Below are 22,149 nucleotides of genomic sequence, written 5' to 3' on the forward strand. Positions count from 1 at the left end.
CCCAGCTCCTCCCTTCTTCCTGGCTCCAAATTTGGCCACAGCTATTTAACATATCCATGAAACCAGTCAAAGGTCATAGATATGTCAAATAATCATTCCAGAAGTTAGCTGCAAAACTGTTGCTATGCAAAACAGCCCTCAATAGCCTGGCTCCATCCGCTTCCTCCCCCTGGGGGGAGGTGAGGACATCTTATATGTCTCTCCAATAATTTTATACACTTTGAATTCTGGACACCATTCCAAATCCTTTTCTTGGGGGCCCCCCTGGCTGCACCCTGTATCAGAAACACTCAGTATGAAGTGTGGTAAAATCTGAACTACGACCTGGAATAAATCCCCTAATTTAAGATTAACTGGTTTTGCAAAAGGATTCTGCCCTTTAGCAAAGGGAAAAAGTCAGCGAGACTGTTTAAACTTGCTTTCCCCTTTACACCTTTCAGTTCAGGACACACAGTTCTGTTCACCTGAGTCTGATGATTCAGCAGAAGTGAGGAGAGTCTCACCTGCAGGATTAGCAGCACCAGTAGCAGCTCCATTCAGTCCAAGTGTAATTACAACAGTCTATTCTTTTGAACTTTGTCCAAAACCCTTTGTGCAGACTTTGTAAGAATTAACCACATTCTTCATTACTTTTGCTGGTAATTTTATTTTTATTTTGATGGGTATTTAATTGGGATTTATTCGTTTGGCTTTGTTAATTTCTTTATTGATGGAAAAGGTCAAAGGAGAAATAGGTTTACTTTTTTTTTTTTAAGAAAAGGCTAACATAATGCAAACATACTCTCCAAAAGCAGAGCCAGTCATCAAAGAGTTTTTGTACTGATTATTCTTTTTGTGGGTTCTGGAACTGTTACTGAACAACAAGAGGTCCGAGGGAGGGGCAATACAATATTTGGCCCACCTAGGGATGCCCAAAACTGCTATACAACAGGGGCCCCTCCCCAAAACAAAATACTAAAATCTACTGGGCCTTCTGTCCGCCGCCAATTGGAAAGACATCTCTTAATGCCAGAGATTTGTGAAAAGGAAACAAAATGTTTATTTAATACTATTCAGGCCTAATGCCACCACTAAAATATCAAAGTCCTTTAGGTTGTACACCTACACCCACACAGCGCTCCCTTCTCCCACTGTCCCAACTCCGGGTACCGTAAATCAGGAAAAGGGCACACGTCTGTATTGCAGGCTGCTGGCACCGTCAGCTGTGTCACTGTGCAGGATCTCGAGTTAATCCAAAGTACTGTGGTACCCTCTCATGGTCCACTGGCAAGAGTCCTTTGTACCCAGTTCCAGTCAAAGTCTCTGTTGCTTTTCAGGCCCCGCGGCCAAAGGGGGCACCCCAAAGCCGCGTGGGCCTCTTCTACCAAAGTTGCAGGAGTCCGCACTCTACCAAAAGCATGTGGCTGTCTTCTTCACCTGGCTGCAGGGATCTCCATTCTGGCAAAGCTGTGTGGTTTTTCCCTTTTACCTGGGAAAGAGGGGGTCTGCACCCTGCCAAAACTACGTGGCTCCCTCTTTCACCTCACCAAGAGGGGGTCCTCACTCTGCTGAAACCGCGTGGCTCTCTCTCAGGCCTTCTCACTCAGGAGCGCAGACCTTGATTACATCCTCCTGAGTCCCATCCACTACCTTCTCCTTCCGGAGAGCAGCCCCTCGTTGCCATCTTGAGTCCCAGCTCTCCTCACTCAGGAGAACAGCTCATAGCTCCCATCTTGAGTCCCAGCTACTACCTTCTCCCCTCTTCCTCAGCCCCAAACTTGGCCACAGTTATTTAACATATCTATGAAACCAGTTAAAGGTTATAGATATGTTAAATAACCATTCCAGAGGTTAGCTCCAAAACTGTTGCTATGCAAAACAGCTCTCAATGGCCTGGCTCCATTCATCCCTTCCCCCTGGGGGGGGGGGCGGTGAGGACATCTTATATGTCTCTCCAATATTTCTATACACTTTGAATTCTGGACACCTTTCTAAATCTTTTGGGGGGCCCCCCTGGCTGCACCCTGTATCAGAACTGCGATAGTGAAAGAGCTCTTTGGTGACCTTTTCCCACTGGGTGCAGGGAATGAATATCCAAGCAACCAGGTAATTTAGGAAGAGTTGACAATATTATGCCCGTATTAACGGCGGAGTTGGAGCTTGGCCCTTGAGTTCAGAGTCAACGGTCTTATGTAAGAAGTTCACTTAGAAATTCACAGAGGCGGAAGGAGTGAGCCCACTGGCCTGCCCGGACTCAGGAAACAAGTTACAGAGGCAGGAGGAGGGCCCTTGGAGCTTAGGAGAAAGAAATCACAGGTACGCACCTAAGGGAAGAAGGGGAGAAAGTCGTGGGCTTGCTCTAAGAAAGAGAGTGCACACTGGGTCCTTTACATTAAGGGTTTTTAGCTGTTTTCGAAAGGCAAGAATTTTAGGGACGATCTCAGGGGAGGATCTTAATAGAATATTCATCAGCTTTCCAGGCGTGTACTTTCAGGGTCGTGGTCTCTACTGATTGCTTGGCACTAGGGTGGAGGGTCATTAACCATTGTGTCTGGTCCTGATGTCAGCCATGGTGTCACTTTGTCTGGTTTGGGTACTTTTCTGAGACTGGAGCTGAAACACAGCTGAGGCCCAGTTCTTCTGTCCAGTTTGACCAAAAGTCTGCCTCTGTGGTCCACAGACTCCAGATTTTGTTCCTAAGATTGTTTAATGCTGAACAGAACCCCATTGTCCTGAGGGCTAATTGCATGGGGGAGTGGTTGTGCAAGGGCTCATATGGGCATCGTATGAGGCTCTTCTCCAGCCCCTTGTGCCTCCTCTGAAGGGGTCTAAACTGCACGACTAGCAATGTGCCAGGGGAGGAAAGACCTAGGGGTAAGGTACTACTAGCCTATAAGACTTGTTTCCCCAGTTTTTGAAAAGATTTCATTTATTTTTAGAGAGAGGGGAAGGGAGAATGAAAGAGAGGTGATGTGAGAGAGAAACACTGACCAGCTGCCTCTCAGATGCACCCCGACCAGGGGCCACACTCACAACCCAGACGTCTACCCTGACTGAGAATTGAACTGGTGACATTTTGCTTTGCTGGATGATGCCCAGCCAACTGAGGCACGCCAGTCAGGGCTGTTTTCCTAGTATTGCTCATTGCTAGGCACCCGGGACTTTCGGCCCTGGTGACATTCCATACCTGGCCCGTGGCTCCTGCTGTGCTCGTGCCTAACTGCCTGCTCTACCGGCTGGAGAAAATATACTCTCTAAAGGTTTGGAAGAGGGAGCTTCTACAGGTGGTAATTCCTTAGGCCCCCAAATTGTGATGGTGCATCTTAATTTCAGTAAACAAAGAAGGACAAGCCCTGGCTCAGTAACTCAGTTGGTTGGAGCATCGTCCTGATACGCAGAAGTTGTGGGTTCAGTCCTGGGTCAGGGCACATACAGGAATCAACCAGTGAATATATGGATGGATGGAACAACAAACTGATGTTTCTCTCTGTCCTTCTCTCTCTCTCACTCCCCCCTTCCTTTCCTCTCTCTCTCTCTCTCAAACCAATACATTGAACATTTTAAAAACTGAAACAAAAGGATGCTGAAAAGTCCTCGTGATTATTTAAAAGCTTAATACTAGCTAAGCCTGTGAAAAATGGTCTCACAGACATTTTATCCAAATGTGAAGTGTCTGGACCCTGACTGGTGTGGCTTAGTGGGTTGGGCATCGTCCTACAAACCAAAAGGTCACCGATTCAGTTCCTGGTCAGGGCACATGCCTGGGTTGCAGGCCAGGCCCCCTGGTGGGGGTGTGTGAGAGACAGCCTACTGATCGAACATCAGGGTTTCTCTCCCTCTCTTTCTCCCTCCCTATAAATAAATAAATAAATTAATTAATAAATAAATAATTTAAAAAATTTTTCTGAAGAGTTTGGTTATCCAATAAAGAAATGAATGAGAGGTTTTGTGATGTATTATAGAGTGGCTGAAATAAAAGAAGAGAAAACAAAGGAAATATCTTACATACAAACAAAAAGGAAGCAACAATAGTAATATAGGAAATCTGTGTAGAACACTGAAACCAACATTGAAAATGGTACATCAGGAAATGTGCTATATGAAATATATCAACATACACAGAGCAGGAAATAAAATAATTAGAATAAAATGGTTCTTTGACTGAAACAGGTTAAATTGATTTTGTTTGCTTCCTGTTAAATTTATGGACTGCAGCACACCAAAGCTCAGAGATAGGCTTGCAAAGCCAGTGGAAAACAGCTTGATAATCAGACCATCAGAGACAGACTTAATCCTTCTTATCAGTGGACAGGCACTGGGAGTTTTCCAAGTTCCTGTTTAACCTGAAAGAAAGCTGGTTCCTGCCCTGGCCCTGGGCCGGCAAGCGCTTCACCGCTGCTCTGCATCGGTGCCAGTGACACCCAGCACTGGCTGCACTCTGGGGACAGAAACTGGAGGAACGTTGGTTCTCTCTTCTGGCTCTGTCTTCATCGAAAGTGGGGTTTTGGGGGTTTTGTCTTGGTGGATATCAGCAATCATGAAATCACTGATACAGACGTTTACTGTTTTGTAAACCGCACTGGGAGTTGGTGGCAGCTCTCTCACCAGCGTCTGCTGTGAGCAGGGCCTAAGAGATTTGTCTCGATATAGTGGAACCCCACACTTGGAGGCGGCCCACGGGGCTGGGGTGGGGTGCAGAAGCTACCATCTACGAAATGCGGTGCCAGCATTTAAATGTTGGTGTTTTCATTTGTTTCTCCTGTTTTGACATTAACCTTCATTACAGATCCTTTCTTTAGCTTTTTAAATTGTACCTTATTGTTTTGTTTTGCTGTTAATCTGTTCTCTGTGTCAGCTCCAGGGCAGAATCTCTGAGTGATTTCTGGGGGAAGGAGTTGAACTGGGGTGTCACCCCAGGGGAGGGACATCTTCGTGGTTCAAGCCCTTAAACTTCTTTCTGAATCATAGCTTTTAAGTTTCTCTTTGGACTTTAGCTGTGATTTATTGTTTTATTCACTTTATCTTTATGTACTTAATATTTATGACATTTTTCAGACACATGAATAGGAGCACAGATTAATACACACCCATGTACCCAGCCCCTAGCTTAAGAAATCCATTACGAAACAGTGGATTTCCCTGTGTACCCTTCCCTGCTTCTGTCCCCTTCCTTATGCCATAGAAGTAAGCACTACTTTGAATTTTGTGTTTATAATTCCCCCCTTATCCACTCTGTAGTGACAGAGACAGGACTGATTGCTGGCATTTTTTAAGTCAATTTACCAAAATGTCCATTGTCTGGGCACCATTTATGTTTATTCTATTTTTTAAAATGTTTCGTTCAGGAATCATTTTATTGTTGCTCCAAGTTTAAGAATTTCATTGACAGCCCTGGTTGGTGTAGCTCAGTTGATTGGAGTGTCATCTCATAACTAAAAGGTTTGGGGTTTGATTCCCAGTCAGGGCACATGCCTGCGTTGTGAGCTCAACACCCAGTCTGGCCGCCAGTTCCCGGTCCAAGTGCACTCAGAAGGCAGCCGATCGATGCTTCTCTCTCTCCCTTCCTCTCTTTCTAAAAGCAATGAAAAAAAAAATGTCCTTGAGTGAGGATAAAGAAAATAAAATAAAATAAAGGATTTTTCACTGACAGAAAGATCAACACTTTCAGAAAACCTCCCACATAAACTTGCTCAGCTTCTGAATTTTGGTTTTCACAGACATACCAACATAGTTCTCTCCAACAGGGACAATCATTCCACCCATGATTGACAGATCACACTTAACTTCTGATTTCAATATTTGGCTTTTATTTAGGAAGCTGTTCGGGACCATTTGTAGTTCAGAAAGGGTGGCTTCAGCTAAAGGCGGTGCAGAGGCCAGTGTGAGCGGGACTTCTCCACAGTGGACTCTCGCCTTGGTGGAAAAGGCAGAAATGGTGCCTGGGGTGTTGTGCAAGTGACCATTTTCAGCAAGCGGATGGATCAGGTTGGATGTGAGGGGAGAAAACCTCTCTTTTTGTGGTCGTGTCATTCAGGCTTTTCACTTTAATGGAACGTTTTACATAGGGATTCATCATCGAAGCAGTCATTTTGGGTTCCTTGTAACGTTTGTGCTACCCTGAACACATCCTTTTCTACTTGTTCCAGCTTATTCTGTTTAGATGCGGCAGATTAAAGAGCAGTGGTGTAGCGACCTTTGATACTCTACTCCTGAGCAGGTGGCCGCAGGAGCTTGGCAAACAGCCTGGCAAACAGCCTGGCCACAGATGCGCTGAAGCCTCACACCTGCCAGGAGAGCCTGGAAACTGCCGGGGGCGTTATCTGCTCCCAGGTGGCTGTGGGTCAAACCCGAGCTGGGGGAGCTACAGTACGGTTTATTCTTATCCTAGTGATCTGTCATGTCACATATCACATTTCCATGCACGTGTGGGCTGGCTCCAGACTCTGTTTCTTTCCTATCCCAACACCAGTCCTACACTACCTTAATTTCTATATTAAATTTTTTTTATTTGTCTCCTTTAAGAGAGAGGGGAAGGGAGGGAGGAGGAGAGGGAGAGAAACATCAATACGTGGTTGCCTTTTGTGCACCCCCTACCAGGGACCTGGCTGGCAACCCAGGCATGTGCCCTGCCTGGGATTCAAACCAGTCACCCCTTGGTTTACAGTCTGGTGCTCAATCCACTCAGCCACACCAGCCAGGGGTTAATTTCTGTATTTTTAAAATCAGTTTGTGTGTTGGTAAGACAGGTCCCTCCTCTTTGTTTTTATTTTTTAACCATCTCATCTGTTATAATTAGTTTCCTATTGCTATTGTAATAAACTACCACAAGCAATGCTTAAAAACAATATAAATTTACTATCTTACTATTGGTTGTGTAGCTCAGAAGTCAGAATAGGTCTCACTGGCATAATATCAGGGTGATGACAGGACTGTGTTTTCTGGAAGTTTAGGAAAGCACTGGTCCTTGTTTCTTCCAGCTTCTACAGGCTTCCCACACTCTTGACTCCATCTCAGAGTGAGCAACATTGGGCTGAGTCCTTCTCATGCTGCTGTCCCTCTGGTTTCCATCTCCTGCTTCTCTCTCCCGCTCATAAGGACACCGGTGATTGCAGTGAGCCTACCTGGATAGTCCAGGGCAGTCTCCCCATCGCAGCCAGCTGACTAGCAACCTTAAGTCTCCTTTTCATTACAACCTAGCATACTCACAGGTTCTGGGGATTAGAAGGTCAACATCTGTGAGGGGCCATTATCCTGTCTTTTAGATCTATTCTTGGTCTTTTTCTCTTTCATACCTATTATGGAATCAGTTTATGAAGTTCCGTGAAGTATTCATTGGGATTTTGGTTGGAATTACACAGACTATATAGACTAATTTGGAAAGAACAATATCTTTATACTATCAAGTGTGTCTTGCCATAAGCATAATGTAGCTCTCCATTTATTTTATCCTTCCTTAATGTCTTTTAATAAAAATACTTTATTGTGTTTATTTCTAAATATCTTACTTTTTAATTTATTTCCATTTCATAGTTTGGGGAAGGCAATGTATTAGAGTGCAGTTAATTTTCATATGTTGGCCTTTTTGTCCATTATCTTATCGAGGCAGCCATGGTAGCAACTGCTCTTTGAGTTCCACTGTGCTGCCCAAGGACAAGAAGAAAAAAGATGCTGGATAGTAAGCCAAGAAAGACAACGACCCAGTGAACAAATCTGGGGGCAAGGCCAAAAAGAAGAAGTGGTCCAAAGGCAAAGTTCAGGACAAGCTCAAAAACCTACTCTTGTTTGATAAAGCAACATATGACAAACTGTAAGGAAGTTCCCAACTATAAACTTACAACCTCAGCTGTTGTCTCTGAGAGACTGAAGGTCTGTGGTTCCTTAGCCAGGGTAGTCCTGCAGGAGCTCCTTAGTAAAGGACTTGTTAAACTAGTTTCAAAGCACAGAGCTCAGATAATTTACACTAGAAACACCTAGGGTGGGGATGCCCCAGCTGTTGGTGAAGACACATGAACAACAGTCCCATGAGCTATACATTTTGAAAAATAAAACTTCATTTAAAAAAACACAAAATTTTTGTATGTTGGTCTTAAGTCTAACTACTAGTTTCTTATTAATTACAGTAATTTGCTTATAGAGTCTCTTTGGGTTTCTTAGTAGATAACCATATCAAAAGTTAAAGTTTTGGTTTTTCCTTTTCTGTTCTTATATCTTTTGCATATTTTTTCTTGTCTTATTACACTAGCTAAGACCTCCTGTACAGTATAGTTAAGAGCATTAACTAATAAGTAGCATTATTGTTTCATTTAATCAGTTAATGTGGTAAATTAAGTCGATATACTTTCTCATGAAATGATTCATATTTCTTGTGATAAACCCAATTTTATTATAATGATTTTCTTCTTGTACATTACTTACTTGTTTTGCTATTGTTTTTATTTAGGTTTTCTGCATTTTTTTAAGAGTGAGAGTCAACCACTATTTTTTTTCTTGAATTATTCTTATCTATCAATATTATACTGTCTTTTAAAAAATTTTGGAACAGTTTGTATAAAATATGTATGTATAAATCTGTCTGTATAAAAAGACACAGTGTGTATCTTTTCCTTGAATGTTTGGGAGAAGTTTCCTGAAAAATTAATTGGGACTGGTTCTTTTAGAGAAAGACTCTAATAATTTAATTCTTCTTAAGTAATTGATCTGTTCCATTTTTCTGTCTTTTTTGAGCTTATTCTGGTAAATTCTACTGTCCTATAAACTTATGTATTTCATCCATATATCCATTCAATGTACATCTGTTCCAGAGCATCCATCAATCAGTTCTGAAATCTTTGTCATAATCATAGTTATGTTCCACTTTTATTTTTTCTTTATATTCATGTGCATTTGTTGCTTTTGTCCTTGCTCATTCTTGATGGAGCTTTGTTTATTTCATTGGTCTTTTCAAAGAATCAGTTTTGGACCCAAGGCTTTTTGGAGTAATGACCAGTTCCAGATCTGAGCCAGGAAATATACAAGATAAGCTTGGGACATCTTTAATGTCAGCCTACAGAGAAGCTGTGAAAAACTACTTTTTTCCGAGGGTAATGCCATAGGGAATTAAGAGCAAACTTGAGGAGGCTACCTACCACTGGCCAAGGATGAGCTAGTTTGAGTTTCTGTAGTGATAACTGCAATGGAGAGAAACCCATCAAATATTTTTAATTCCAGGAATTCATATTTTCATTTTCTTGAAAACTGATTTTAAAAAGAATGGGAGAGAGAATCTAGCATTTATCCTTTCTTGTATGAGTTGTACCACCTGATAGCCAAATAGTAGATAAAATTATGTCTTTGTATAAAAAGTATTCCAATTAATAAGTGAAAATGAAATGATAGAATACCAGCATTTCACAAGCCCCAGTGACTACATAAAGGCATTATGCATCAATGGTTTGCACTAAAATCATGAAAAGAAAGTCCAGACATGTGACTTCTGATGAAAGAACACACTACCACCCATAGTCTTGCCAGAGGTGGAACCTGAGTCTGATTCAGTCCCTGGATCCAGCTGCCAGTTTTCAAGAAATACCAGCTACAGAGCAAAAGTGTGAACCTCACCACGCAAGAGCAGTCTCCACGCTGTTGGAGATCTACAGGTCAAAAGGCCAGACTTCTTTAACAGACTGATGTTATGAAAATTAAAGGATGGAAAAAGAACCTGTCAATTAAAAGAGATTTAAGTATATATCAATCTTTTTAAATCAGGAAGACTAGACTGTAATGCTTAGGGATACACATAGGGCAACAAAACTGTTTTTTTGGGAAGTGATAACTACATAAGGGTGATGGTTACTTGGACACTTATGGGTAGGGTTGCCAGATTTAGAAGAACAAAACAGGACACCCAAGACTCCCAGTTAAATTCAAATTTCAGATAAACAGTATTTTTTTTAGTGTGAATGTATGCTAGCAAACTTGTTTACCCAGAATTCAGACTTAACTAGGCCCTGCACTTTATCTGGCAAAATCTTTGTTCTATTCAGGATGGTAATGCAGCTCACTTTCCAGCCTGCCTTGTAGCTGGCAGTGGTCATGGGCCTTTTCGTGGGCCAAAGCACTTTAAGAAGGTTTCTCTTTCTTAAAGTCAGTGGACAGGGTTTTGGGGAATTGAACTGGGCGATTGAATTGGCAGATACCCATGTAACTCTTCTTCTGCCCAGCATGGCACTGGAGTTGTCACTTTCGCTTGTAACCACCGAGCGACCTTGAGAATAGAGGCTACATGCCGAGGCCAGAGAGGCACAAAGAGAGACGCATTGCATCCTGTGTCGTAAATAAGGTTGTGGAGCTCCTGCCTTTGTACGGTCCGTTATCGGAATTGTACCACTTCACAAGAAAACCCCCTTCTTGTTCCGCTGTGTCCTGGAGCATTAAGTAGCACTGGACAGTCTGCTCTGTTCAAGTCAGTGAGAACTGCTCTGGGAACTCTCCGTGCCAGTTTGAGGGTGGAGGTTGGGAGGGGGTATTTGCATTTCTTCTGTTATTGTTGGCTTGGTTTGGTTTTATCTTTTCTCTAAAGATAAAATGCATTTTCCTAGGAAATTATCCATTTTTTCTGAATTTTGAAGTCTTGTAACATAGAATTGAATAAGGAAATTGTTCATTACTCCTTTAATTTCTTCTTCATTTGTAGATATTATTATTGCCTTTTGTGTTCGTGCTCTTTATTTTTCTTAATTAGTTAGCTGATGATTTTTCTGTATGTAATTTTTTTCAAAGAACAACCTCTTGGACTTATTTATTAGCTCTTTTTTGTATTTTCTAACTTATTGATTTCCACTTTTACTTTATCTCCTTCTTGCTTTTCTGTTTATTACACTACTCTTTTCCCCACTCCACCTGTGTTACACTGTGTTCTAGAAACATCATCCTCATATTTATTTTATATTTAAGGCTCATTGTCCATTCCTTTGCCATATTTTTCTGTTCCCCTCTTAGTTGGCAGAATTTTATTCCCTATGCATCGTCTCAAGAAAGGCTGATGAGAATAATATTTCCTGAGTTCTTGGATATTCAAACCTCTTATCTCTTATTTTTATACTTCAGCCACAGTTCGGCACAGGATACAACTCCTGATTCGTATTTTCACTTTCAAAGGGACTCACTCTATAGGCTTCTACGAGCGTTGGTGTTACCGTGCTAAAGTCTGAGGACAGCCTGCATTTGTGCCCTTAGAAATGCTCTTGATCTTTGTATTTGGTTTCCCAAATGATTCTTACTTTGTATTTGAAAATCAGGAATTATACTCGGCTGTGTCCTGGTATTGACATTTGGTTCCTTCCTTTCCTGAATGTTGGTATGTCCTTTCAATCTAGACACTCAAATCTGCTTTTATTTCAGGAGAGTTTACTTCAATTACATCTTTAAATACTCTTCCTGTTCCATGTACTGCCTATTATTATGTAACAGGTTACTTTAGCACACATTTAACGGTTTCAAATAAGACCCACTTATCATCTCACAGTATCTGTGGGTCAAGAGCCTTGAGCACAGCTTAACTGGGTCCTTTACCCAGGACCTCACGAATCCTCAATGAAACAGCAGCTGGGCCCACAGTCTCGCCCAAGGCTGAGCCCTCCTGAGCCCAGCTGCTTCTTGGAGGAAGAATCTCCTTGTAGCTGTAGAACTCCTGGTGGCTTGATTCTTCAAGGACAGCAGGAGGGAAAGTGTCTAGTAGAGTATCTACTAACTACTCCTGTTTTGTTCTTTTAAAATCAGGAACTTGATTTAAACAAATGAAAATCAGTGACAACCTAGTTTATAGTTATATTCTGGTCCAGACCAAGATAAGCACTGAATTCTTTAACTGACCTGGGTCAAACTTGGGGTGGGGGCAGGCTTTCCCCCTTCGTTTTACTGTTTAAATACTTTGCTGCTCATTTTCTTTAAAGATGGTGGAAACATTTTGAAAACTGCCCACATTCTATTAACCCTATGGGAGAGGCACCTGGGAAATAAAGGCGATGGTTTTGACTTGTGTCTTTCCTTGTTGTGAGGGAAAGATAGGAGTCAGAACATAGGTTCCACGTGCCCTGTTCCTCCAGCCCAGTGGTCCTCCGAGTTTGGCCCAGGCCAGGAACATCAGCATCACTATCACCTGGGAACTCATCCAAAAACACACATTCTCAGGCTCTGCCCTGGATCTGCTGAGTCAGAATTTCTGGGCACGTGTATCCAGGTATCTGAGGGGACTCAATGTCAAACCCACATTTGAGACCTCCTGCTCTGGTCTGACCACCTAGAATTTTCCTTGGGAGTGCCACTTTGTGAAAGATTTATTTATTTTTAGAGAGGAGGTAAAAGAGGGAGAAAGGGAGAGAAAAAATCAGTGTGAGAAACATTAATCAGTTGCTTCTCATACGTGTCTCGACTGGGCACTGAATCCACAACCCAGGCATATGCCTTGACCAGGAATCGAACTGGTGACCCTTCACTGTGCAGAACAATGCCCAACCAGCCGAGCCACACCTGTCACGGTGGGAGAGCCACTTTGAATTTGGCCTCAGCTCCCTTGCAGGCTCCACAGTGGTTTTTGAAGATCTGACTGATAAATTACCCTCGTTCTCCAACATGTGCCAGGAGGGCCGGCACAGAAGCCTCTTCTCTGGCCTGTTCTCACCACTAACTCATCAGTCCTGGGCTATTCTCTCACCATGAAGGCAGAGTTTTACCATCTGCTTCCACTGCTTTATGTGACAGCAAAGATACGATGAAACAACGGATGTCGAATGGCTTGAAAACAGTAACATGTAACATGTAAAACGCAATGTGGCATCAGTATAAAAATTGTCCCTGTAGAGCCCTTGTCCCAGCCAGGTCTCCCCCCCGCCCCCATGCACTGTGCAGTCTGTCAGGTGTGGATGGGCTGCATCATTTGCACTTGAGGCACGTCCGTGGAGTGCACAACTGTTTTAAGATGAGAAGTCACAACAAAGGTAAGAACTTGTGAATACAGAAGATGCAGTACATCCTAAGAGCATTGCACACAAACAGCTTTAGTGAGACCTGAATCTTAGAAAACCCAAAGTTTCCTGTTTTGTTTCCACTGTAAAAGAGATCGCTGAAGTATTAGAAATTAAGGAAAGGAGGGGAAAAGGCAGCCATCCATTTCCTGCTTAAGAATCGCTGTTACTTGGGTTAATGATACTCAGTGTGTCCACAGGGTGGCAGTAGCAAACCTGTAGAATCAGCCTCAGCTGGGGCTTTTTACTGTCTGCACAAAAATGACAGAAGAATCTTCTTCCATTAAATACCTGAGCTTTTCAGGAAGAAGTTTTATTTGATTTAAATTATGAAGGTAATTTCCCGTTTGAGGAAAGAAGGATGGCATGTGTAGGTTCAAGAGCCACGATCCCTTGATTACTTATTTAGTGATTCAAGATAAATCACTCTGGCCAACAGAGCAGAAATAGGCCTGAAGCAAAAGCCTGGTGCAAAGTTACACTTCTGTACATTACTCTCTTTTGAAGATAAATAGCTGGAATTTTTTAAAAGGTGAAATCACAACTTACCAGTTGAACTCAGAGGACTTGGTAACTTGTTCACTGTTCCCTGTGAGTCCAGCCTTGAATTCTGACCTCACCATCAGGTGCCACTCACAAGTGATTGCACTTGACATCTCCCATGGAGACATCAAAAGTCATGGTGGTGCCTGGGTTTGCCCGAAGCTGATCAAACAAAAACCACTGTGGGGCCCTGGAACCAAAGGTTCAATTCCCAGTCAGGGCACGTGACTGGGTTGCAGGCCAGGTCCCCTGTAGAGGGCGTATAAGAGGCAACCACACACTGATGTTTCTCTCCCTCTCTTCCTCCTCTCCCCTCTGTCTAAAAGTAAATAAATAAAATCTGTAAAAAACAAAACACTGTGGGGCTTCTCGTTCCAGAGGCCAGTCACGGATGTGCTCACTCCTAGCATCACTGGAAAGAGAAGCAGAAAACGAGAGGCTTTCTAGGAAATGAAAGGTCTCTTTCAGGATTTCTTTAAATTCAGGTTCTGTAAATTCGATGAAGGTGGACATTATTTCTCCTCCTCATGAGCCAGGATTTACTCATGGAAATTACAAAGTTCATGAGAAAAGGTTTAAAACTCTTCGGAACTTTAATTCACAGCGTTCTTCTGGGCGTCCCGTCAGATACACACAGAAACATACACTCAGCTGCCTCCTGATGACTTCCTCGGGCTTTGTTCTGTTGGCTGTGGCGTCTGCTCCGCCGAGGCCTGCTGCCGCCTTTCCCTGTCACCGGACCACTGTTCCCCTGACCAGTAGAGTGACAAGCTCTTTTGTTCCCAAGATCAGTAGGTCTATATATAATTTTTTAAATGTATAAACCCGTCCCTGAAATTGTCTTCTTAAAAAAACCTTAATAATAATCCTTTCATTTCACCGCAGAAGACACTATTGTACCAGCGTGGCTAGGAAGGAAACACAGCTAATTACCAAGATGAATCATTTAACAAGGTGGGAAAAAAAAAAGTTCCCTGGGTGCAAAAATAATCTGGTGATTGGCATGTTAACCAAGTTTCCGCAAAATAGATTTCCATGTAATTTAGACTTTGATGTCTTTTCCTCATAGAACGCAAGAGGCTTCCTGATAGCATTGGTGTCGGGGGAATATTTTTTGCTTCTGAAATGAGAAACAGAGGCCTCCGTAGCGCCATGAGAGATCAGGGTGCTTGCCAAGGATGCCACTCCAGGTGTTCTCTTCCCATCCATCCATGAGTTCCTGTCTCCTGGCTCTTCCTCTTGGCCCACGACAAGGTCTCAGGCTTTTACTCTGTACACAGCAGGAGTCTGGGGAAGATTCTGAGCACAGGAGTGTCGTGATTGACGCAGGCTTTAACCGGATCTCACCGGTTGCTCTGACGAGAATGAAGAGGATCGCAACCACCGCAGGGCGGTGTGCAGAAGCCAAGGAGGGTCCCCTGTGATTTCTCCATCTGACTTCATTTTCTGCCGCCTTCCCCTGGTCCCCGGGCTCCAGCTAGCTGTTTTCCTTGCTGTTTCTTGAACCCCCTTGGCCAGGGTCCACGCACGGTGACTGAGCCATTTCCTCTGCCTGGGACACTCTTTCCCAGGCATCCAAACGGCTTCCTCTCTCGCCTTCCCCAGACAACGCCTTCTCCTTGAGGCCTTCCCGACCATACTGTTTAAAATTGTCCCTCATTCAGTCCAGGCCCTCCCTCCCACTTCCCCGTCTTCATTTGTCCTCCACATTTATCACCGTTTGACATACTACATATCTATTAGATTGTGGCCGCCCATCTTTTCGTACATCTGGAGTGGGCGCTCCTCGAGCAAGGACTGGGCGTACTCGCTGCCTCCCTGACTTGTACACCGTGGCTGGCACGCACTCGGGTGTCTGTGGGTGTCTGACCCTGCCGTTTCCTGCAGGTGGGATTCGGGGCGCCCCTCAGGCCGGCGCCCCCATCCTGGAGGGTCGTGGTGAACAGAGCATGTCAAGCAGGATGTGGAAGCACATGTCACCTTCCCGGTGCGTTCGTGCTGGGCCCTTTCTGAAGTTTAGTCTCACCTGCCAAGTCCCCTCCAGTGCATTAGAGGGCCTCGCTACCTTTAGAGACCAGCACACACTTCTGGTGACCATTTTGTGTATGGTCCGGGTGTTGGCCAGCTCTGAAGGTGGGTCAGTTGCTGGATCTCCAAGGACCTCATGACTTTGCAGAACCCCCTTATTCCCAGGAAGCCCCATACCCACCCTGTGCATGGCATCACGGGCCAGCACCTGGTAACCACTGGAAACTGTGCCCTTCTGGTTCTGCCTGCTGTGCCCTTCAGAGTCCCTGCATCGACCTTGTTCGGTCCGCCACCGCCCCCCCCAACACACCTGCCAGGCAGTTGTGTAGCGCCAGATGCAGAGAAAAAGCAAGCATTTGCAAATTTGGTTAAAATAGGTGCTATTTCCCCACTCTTCAGAAGGGCAGACTGTTGCTCCTATTTTTAATGTAATTACTCATTCTCACCTTCCTCATTAAGCCTGCTTCTTTCAAGCATGAATACCTGGTTGAATCTGCATAACCTCTTATTATCAGCCCACCCCTGTTCACGCACAAATGATTGCCACTCACAGCTCTCCTACCCAGCTCCTTTTGTAAAGAGGCTAGATTTTATTTTCTCAAGATGGAAAGCAATGTGATATCTTGCTGTTGCCACCATTTCCTTGTTTTGCCGGCTTGCAAGTCTGTGAGACTTAAACAAATGGCCTGTGCTCCCAGATTGGAACTGTGCAGCCCTTAGTTGGGCAAGGGGACTGCTGTCATGGCCAACCTGGGCCCCAGGGACTCCAGACCTGCCGCCTCCAGGCGCTGGTTGGCACGCCTCCTGGCCCTTCACCCCTCCCCAGCCTCAGTTTCCCCATTGCCTAATAAGGCAGACGCCTGATAATGTAGAAATACTGTGACTGTGACTTTGACAATGAAAGATTCCCCCCCCCCCAAACCACCCCCCATTATCATCGTTAGGAAAGCAGAGATGGAATGGAAAATAGACTTTGAGACTTCAAATTATTCCTTGCTGGTTGGTCTTCAGAGGCAAAATTCAGATAAGAAAGCTTATCAATTACACTTTTGTTTCTTCTCAAAAACCCATGACTGCTCGGTCAAAGGCCCCTTGTTCTGATCTTAAAACACTGCTGACAGTGTCTCCGATGAATGGCAGTAACCCTGGGGTCTGGGGTGTGGATGGCACATTTGTCCCCTGGGGAAAGTACTGACAGGGTGAGCTGGGCGGGGGGGGGGGGGGCAGAGCGCCACTTACTCTGAGGAGCATTTGATAATGATTGAGCACCCCTCGTCTTTGTTCTGTTGCTGAAAATAACTATGGTTACTGCTCTTTATGGGATTTCTGAGAAGAAAAAAGAAAAACTGCGCAGCCTGGAGAAGTTGAAGTGCAAACCTAGGAGTTATGAGTCAGACAAGGGCAGGGTGTCATTTTTCTTTTTAAAGAGCAGCAGTGTGATTCCTCAACTTCTCTTTGTTCTCTGGGTGTTTAATCCCAATTCCGGGGCAGTTGGTCAGCCCCAGCACAGCTCCACAGGGCGCAGCTCCATGGGGCCTGCCCCCGGGGGGCTGATCTGGGCCCCAGGAGGGGCTTCAGCTGGGAGGCCGGGCTGATGCTAAGGCAGAATTGGACTCATCACTCAAACACTCAGTAACACATATGATTGGAAATAAAAATTCCTGTTCATGGGGTGGAAGGCAGTCAGAAGTGTCATTGCGAGTGACATCACTTACTTCTAATCTCTTATGGGGGGAGCCCCAAAGCTCAGTTTACCTGGCAGGAAATTATAGTTTATTTTCTAGGAAACTCCATGTTATCACTGCAAAAGGACTTTCTTTCCCAATGAATATGCTTTCCAGCAAGAGTTTGGGAGTCACAGAGACGAAGTTTAAGAAGTGGTGATAGGCAGTGGCAATGGTCAAGTTCAAAGAGGAAAAAAGTTGTGGTTTGGTTGGAAGTCTTCTTTCTATCTGTTAATAACAGAGTTGATCCTGGCATTCAAGTGGAAGTCAGCAGTTTCTCGGCACCAAATAAAGAGTATTGTGTTGAGTAAAGGGAGCCTTATCCTGTATACTCGTGACTAACTGGTGCAGTGCAGGGAGGGTTTTGATCCACCCAATTTTTACAACTAGGAAAGCCAAGCTGTGCCTGTCAACAGGAGCACGGCAGTGGGAGCTCAGGCACGCGAGTGACTATAGTGAGTGTGTGTGCGCAGAGGGCCAGTCGTGGGATGCGGAACAGGTCACAGAATTATGTAAAACCATCGGAATAATTGGTGTTGTCCGGAATGTAAGTGTGCAGCTAGAGAAGAGATGAGTGAAGCCAACACCGGGTCTGTGTTGGAAATGTTCTCACACCACGCTGTTAACGCAGTGAGCCATTTTAAACACAGCTACGTGTTTGGAGAGAAACACATGCCCTTTTATTAGGAACACGAAACAAGCTCTTTGAGTGGCAGTACCACGGTGGCTGAGTTTAATTGCTGGGAATTAATAAATCACAGTTGCAAAAGTTAAATTCTTGGCAGGAGTCTTTATTCAGCTGTTTCCCTCGCCTTGTTACATTCCAGATTTACAGTCCGCACGATGTCTGGAGCCAGCCGCCCCCTTGCTCTTCTCCTCTGCGGCTGTTACGCGGTGGCCCTGGGAGTCCCCTCTGGGGACCACGGCGCAGCTGAAGGTCTCAACACTGACTATTACGTGGCCGCGGTGTATGAGCACCAGCTGATCGAGGGTCCGGACCCTCTAGCTCTCGTCAGCCGCAAGCAGGCCTTGGAACTGATGAACCAGAACCTGGACATCTACGAAGAGCAAGTGATGATTGCCGCCCAAAAGGCAAGATGCACTCCGGGGTTAGGGCCTGGGCTTGTCTGGCAGAAGGGGGACATCGCTTGTTTGCCCTGGGTCAGGGGTTCCTGCAGCCCCAATGGAAAATCAGTGTGGCGGGCAAGGCTGAGTGGAGGTAGCGAGTTGGCCAGAATGTTGCTGCTCAGAGAGGGGTCCATGGACCAGCGGCCTCAGCAGCCTGTTTGAGCTTGCGAGAAATGCAGAATGAGGCCCCCACTGCAGGCCTGCCGAATCAGACTTACATTTTCGCAAGATTCCTGGTGATGCCTTTCACTTCAAGTCTGAGGAGCCAGGGCTGGATCCCTGGTTCTCTGATGTGGCTGTGTGGAGGACTCGCCTGGCCATCTGTAAACAAATGTGGGTGCCTGCACCCCACGCTCCATTCCTGCATAGTGGGATGGGCTATGGGCTGGGCATTGGGCTTTTTTTTTTGTATATACAACATACTTTTTATTTCCATGGAATGGAATCAAACACGAAGTAAACACTAGAAATCGGCAAAAGCTGGGAACAGAGTAGGAAAAAGACAAAAGAAATGAGGCCTAAACACACAAAACCCCTCACTGGGACTGCTGACTGCAGCCAGGACCAGGCAGGGATCACCCACCGGAGAGAGGTTCCAGAGCATTTGGGGGCGGTGTGGGGTGAGGGTCGGAGGGGCCATGCTGGGGTGTGGGTTTGGTACCAGGTAAATTGCTCTTGGTATTTACATGCAAAATCAGCTGGATCTGTTTCTTAGAGATACACGTGGAAAGAAAGGAAGATTTGTTCATTATGAATATGTCTCTGCAATACTGACATCATCAGAAATAGGGACAATTCACTCAGATTCAAATTTCAGTAGCAGGAAATAAATGTCAAAACATCATCACTGGCCCTCAGTACAAAACCCCTACGCCACCCGGTCCTCCCTCCTTGCTCCACCCACATCATCCTCCGGCGGCCACCCCTTCAACTGCGGGCCTCCCAGTGGCTTCTGATGTGCAGAACATCTGAGACCTGCCAGGCATGATGGCCCGTCATTCTTTCTGAGGCATCCTGCGTCAAACTGAAATAGCAGGCACCCACGGAACTGCCGTTTGCTGTCTTCAGATTATTTGGGGCTCACTTCCGGTCTCAGTGCCAGACCCTGAACAGTCTTGAGAACTCAGTCCGGCGAGAGCTGGGACCCGAAGGAACCAAGGGGAGTCGGTGCAGGCCTTTGTGCAGCTTCCTGCCCCGCCCGCATCTCCAACGCCTGCCAGGAAGGGTGGGCAGAGAAGGAAGTGTCGGTGCCAGATGTTACTGTAAGAAAGCGCCCTTTGGGGAAACCTGTAACCAAAGGGAAGTTTGGACTCTAACCCCGGTGGTCGGGCGAGTGAGCCCAGCCGTTGGAGGAAGCCCTGCTCCGCTTCCTTGTGATCGGAACCTCCCCGTGTCTGGGAGCGTCAAGGGCAGAACCAGTCATGCTAACAGGCCCTTCCCCAAACCGCCCCTGTCTCTGGTCAGGGCGGACGCTGTCGCCTGGACAGCCACTGTCGATAGCCACGTTCAAAAGTTCTAGCCTAGAAGGCGCACACGTACACATACAACTGATGTGGGGAGGGGCATAAACATGCAAAGACCTGCTCCGGCTCCTTCCCACGGATGGCACTCCTCTCTTCTGTTCCCAACCTGACGCCCAGTTTCTTCTCCATCCGCACTCTTTTTCAGTCCTCACTGAAGGACACGCTTATTGACTCTAGAGAGGGGGAAAGGAGGGAGAGAGAGAGAGAGACACTGACATGAGAAAGAAACATCCATTGGTTGCCTCTCGTGTGCACCATGACCAGGGACCAGATCCACAACCTAGGCTTGTGCCCTGACCAGGAATCGAACCTGTGGTGTTTCAGTTTATGGGGCAACACCCAACCAAATGGGCCACATTGGCTGGGGCAGATCCGAGTGTGTTTAGTGTGTATAGATACCTACTGCCCTATGTCATTATATGTGTTAAAGAAAGCAACTTGCAAGACAAATTGATGCAAAGCACGTGTCAGTTTTATACCAACCTTGTGATGAGGGTCGTGGTCCCTGAACAAGCCAATTGAAATATTTCTCTCTGGGCGGAGGCTTTGCAGGGAAGAAAGGGGTCCGGCTTGCAGATACTGCCTGCCGCTCAGTCACCTGGGTCGGCAGCCCCGATGCCTCGGGAGCTCTTGAACTCATCTGAGTTTGTCAGAAACCTGCTCAAGTCTTTTATCCGGAGTGGTCCTTCCTAGGACTTCCTGGGGAGGACTGGCAGTCACCTCAGACCCAAAGTTCTGCCCCAGCGCAGGTTCGGTTCCCCTGCTCATTCCTGGCAGATACGGGTTCAGGAAATCCAGTTCAATTGTAATGTTAATCTAATATTTATACATATCTTAACTCTCATTTTCTATTAAAAACTCATTCAGTGCTCTCAGAGTTTTATTTTTACTAAGGGAAATTATCCAAGTATAATTGCCAAAAAGTTAAAAAACATGAGTCACACACCCCTGGCTGGTGTAGCCCAGTGGATTGAGTTTAGGCTGCAAACCAGAGGGTCTCGGGTTTGGTTCCCGGTTGGGGCACATGCCTGGGTTGCAGGCCAGGTCCCCAGTGGGGGCCACGTGAGAGGCAACCACACATGGATGTTTCTCTAACTCTCTTTCTCCTTCCCGTCCCCTCTCTAAAAATAAATAAAACTTTAAAAAATCTTAAAAAAAAAACACGAGTCGTACAAATATGGAATGAACACGTGTCAGAGCTTTCTTTAACTCATTGGTTTTTGAAGGAACCAGAAAGGTTCAATAGAGAATAGTGAGTGTCAGTCAGGGAGATGAAGGTTGAAATGAATTTGTCAACAGGTGCCCTACAGGGCAATACAGTTGTAGTCATTAGGGTAATACTCTTCTGGTAAACGGCAAAGCCGCACGCGGCACCTTCCCTAGATAAGTGGTCCTTGAGTGAGGTTAATTAGCACCCGCTTCTGCCTTGGGAAGGCGTCCGTTCTTCATCCTGCTGTATTTCCAAGTTTGCGAAAAGTTCCCTTTACAGTCTGCTGCAGGGGCCTACACGGTCATCTTTCCGGAAAGCTATTCGGCAGGGCACGTTAAGAACATACAACTTATACCCTTGACCCAGTACTTTCACTTTTAAGACTTTATTCCAAGGAAATAATCAGAAAGCCAATCAAAGATCTGTGCAGGGCACTCATCACGAAGTGCTTCGAACACCCTGGGTGCAGATGGTCGCCACAGTTTTCCTGTCGTAACAAGTTGGTAACTGATCACCTGTTCAGTAACAGGGAGGAAACAGAGGTGTCCCCTTAAAAGTGGCCGTTATAAAACTACATTTGTGAAGGTATCTTTGTAATCCTGATGTTTTATAGAGTGAGAAAGTCAAGATGGAAAACTATATTTATTACCTGAATTAGAGAAAGAGAGTGAAAATAGTCAAGATATTAACAATAAGTATCATTAAGTCACAGGATTATGAATGCTTTATATTTTCTGTTCTACAGTTAAATTTTTGAAGCTTTTATAATCGGAAAAAAAAGTTGTACAGAAGGCTTTCCGTGCATTCCAGAAATAAGTGACTCACATTGCCCGTTATTTCCGATTACTCATGCCTTCTCTGCCCTCCTCCTCCCCTTGCACTCTGGGCCAATGTCCCAGGCTGGCCCGTTAGAGCCTCGTAAGTGGAGAATGGCAGGCGCTTGAGGCCCAGGCGCTGAAAGCCGAGGGCTGCCCTGTTTGGGTTTTCTTGGGTTGCCGTGGCCAGCACAGGGA

The 22,149-nt window shown here is 45.3% G+C and overlaps 1 protein-coding gene, 1 long non-coding RNA gene and 2 pseudogenes across 5 annotated transcripts in view; 2 read left to right on the forward strand and 2 right to left on the reverse strand.

Moving 5' to 3' along the window:
• The window catches only part of BTD (biotinidase), a 33,321-nt gene that overhangs the window by 7,055 nt on the left and 4,117 nt on the right, over window positions 1-22,149 (forward strand). For 2 of the 3 annotated variants that reach the window (XM_053669217.1, XM_053669216.1), the window contains exon 2: window positions 18,103-18,367. In XM_053669217.1, coding sequence (XP_053525192.1) covers window positions 18,119-18,367 — 249 coding nt within the window. In that variant the 5' untranslated portion in view covers window positions 18,103-18,118. Of the gene's footprint in view, window positions 1-2,185; window positions 2,296-18,102; window positions 18,368-22,149 lie in introns of those variants that run through there. The other variant, XM_037143948.2, reaches the window with a different exon arrangement.
• On the reverse strand, window positions 5,644-7,127 carry LOC119048383 (ATP synthase subunit O, mitochondrial-like; annotated as a pseudogene).
• Window positions 7,277-7,989, forward strand: LOC119048384 (40S ribosomal protein S25-like; annotated as a pseudogene).
• Window positions 18,366-21,758, reverse strand: LOC119048310 (uncharacterized). Of its 2 annotated transcripts, none has more exons than XR_005082311.2 (3): window positions 20,410-21,758; window positions 19,984-20,099; window positions 18,366-19,616 (listed from the first exon to the last, which is right to left on the reverse strand). It is a non-coding gene; the product is annotated as an uncharacterized LOC119048310 (long non-coding RNA). The 2 variants fall into 2 exon arrangements; XR_005082312.2 differs by lacking the exon at window positions 20,410-21,758 and adding an exon at window positions 20,237-20,307.

Source organism: Artibeus jamaicensis, unplaced genomic scaffold (genome assembly GCF_021234435.1).
Source record: "Artibeus jamaicensis isolate MK-2021 breed Jamaican fruit bat unplaced genomic scaffold, CSHL_Jam_final contig_519, whole genome shotgun sequence".
Classification (NCBI taxonomy): Eukaryota; Metazoa; Chordata; class Mammalia; order Chiroptera; family Phyllostomidae; genus Artibeus; species Artibeus jamaicensis.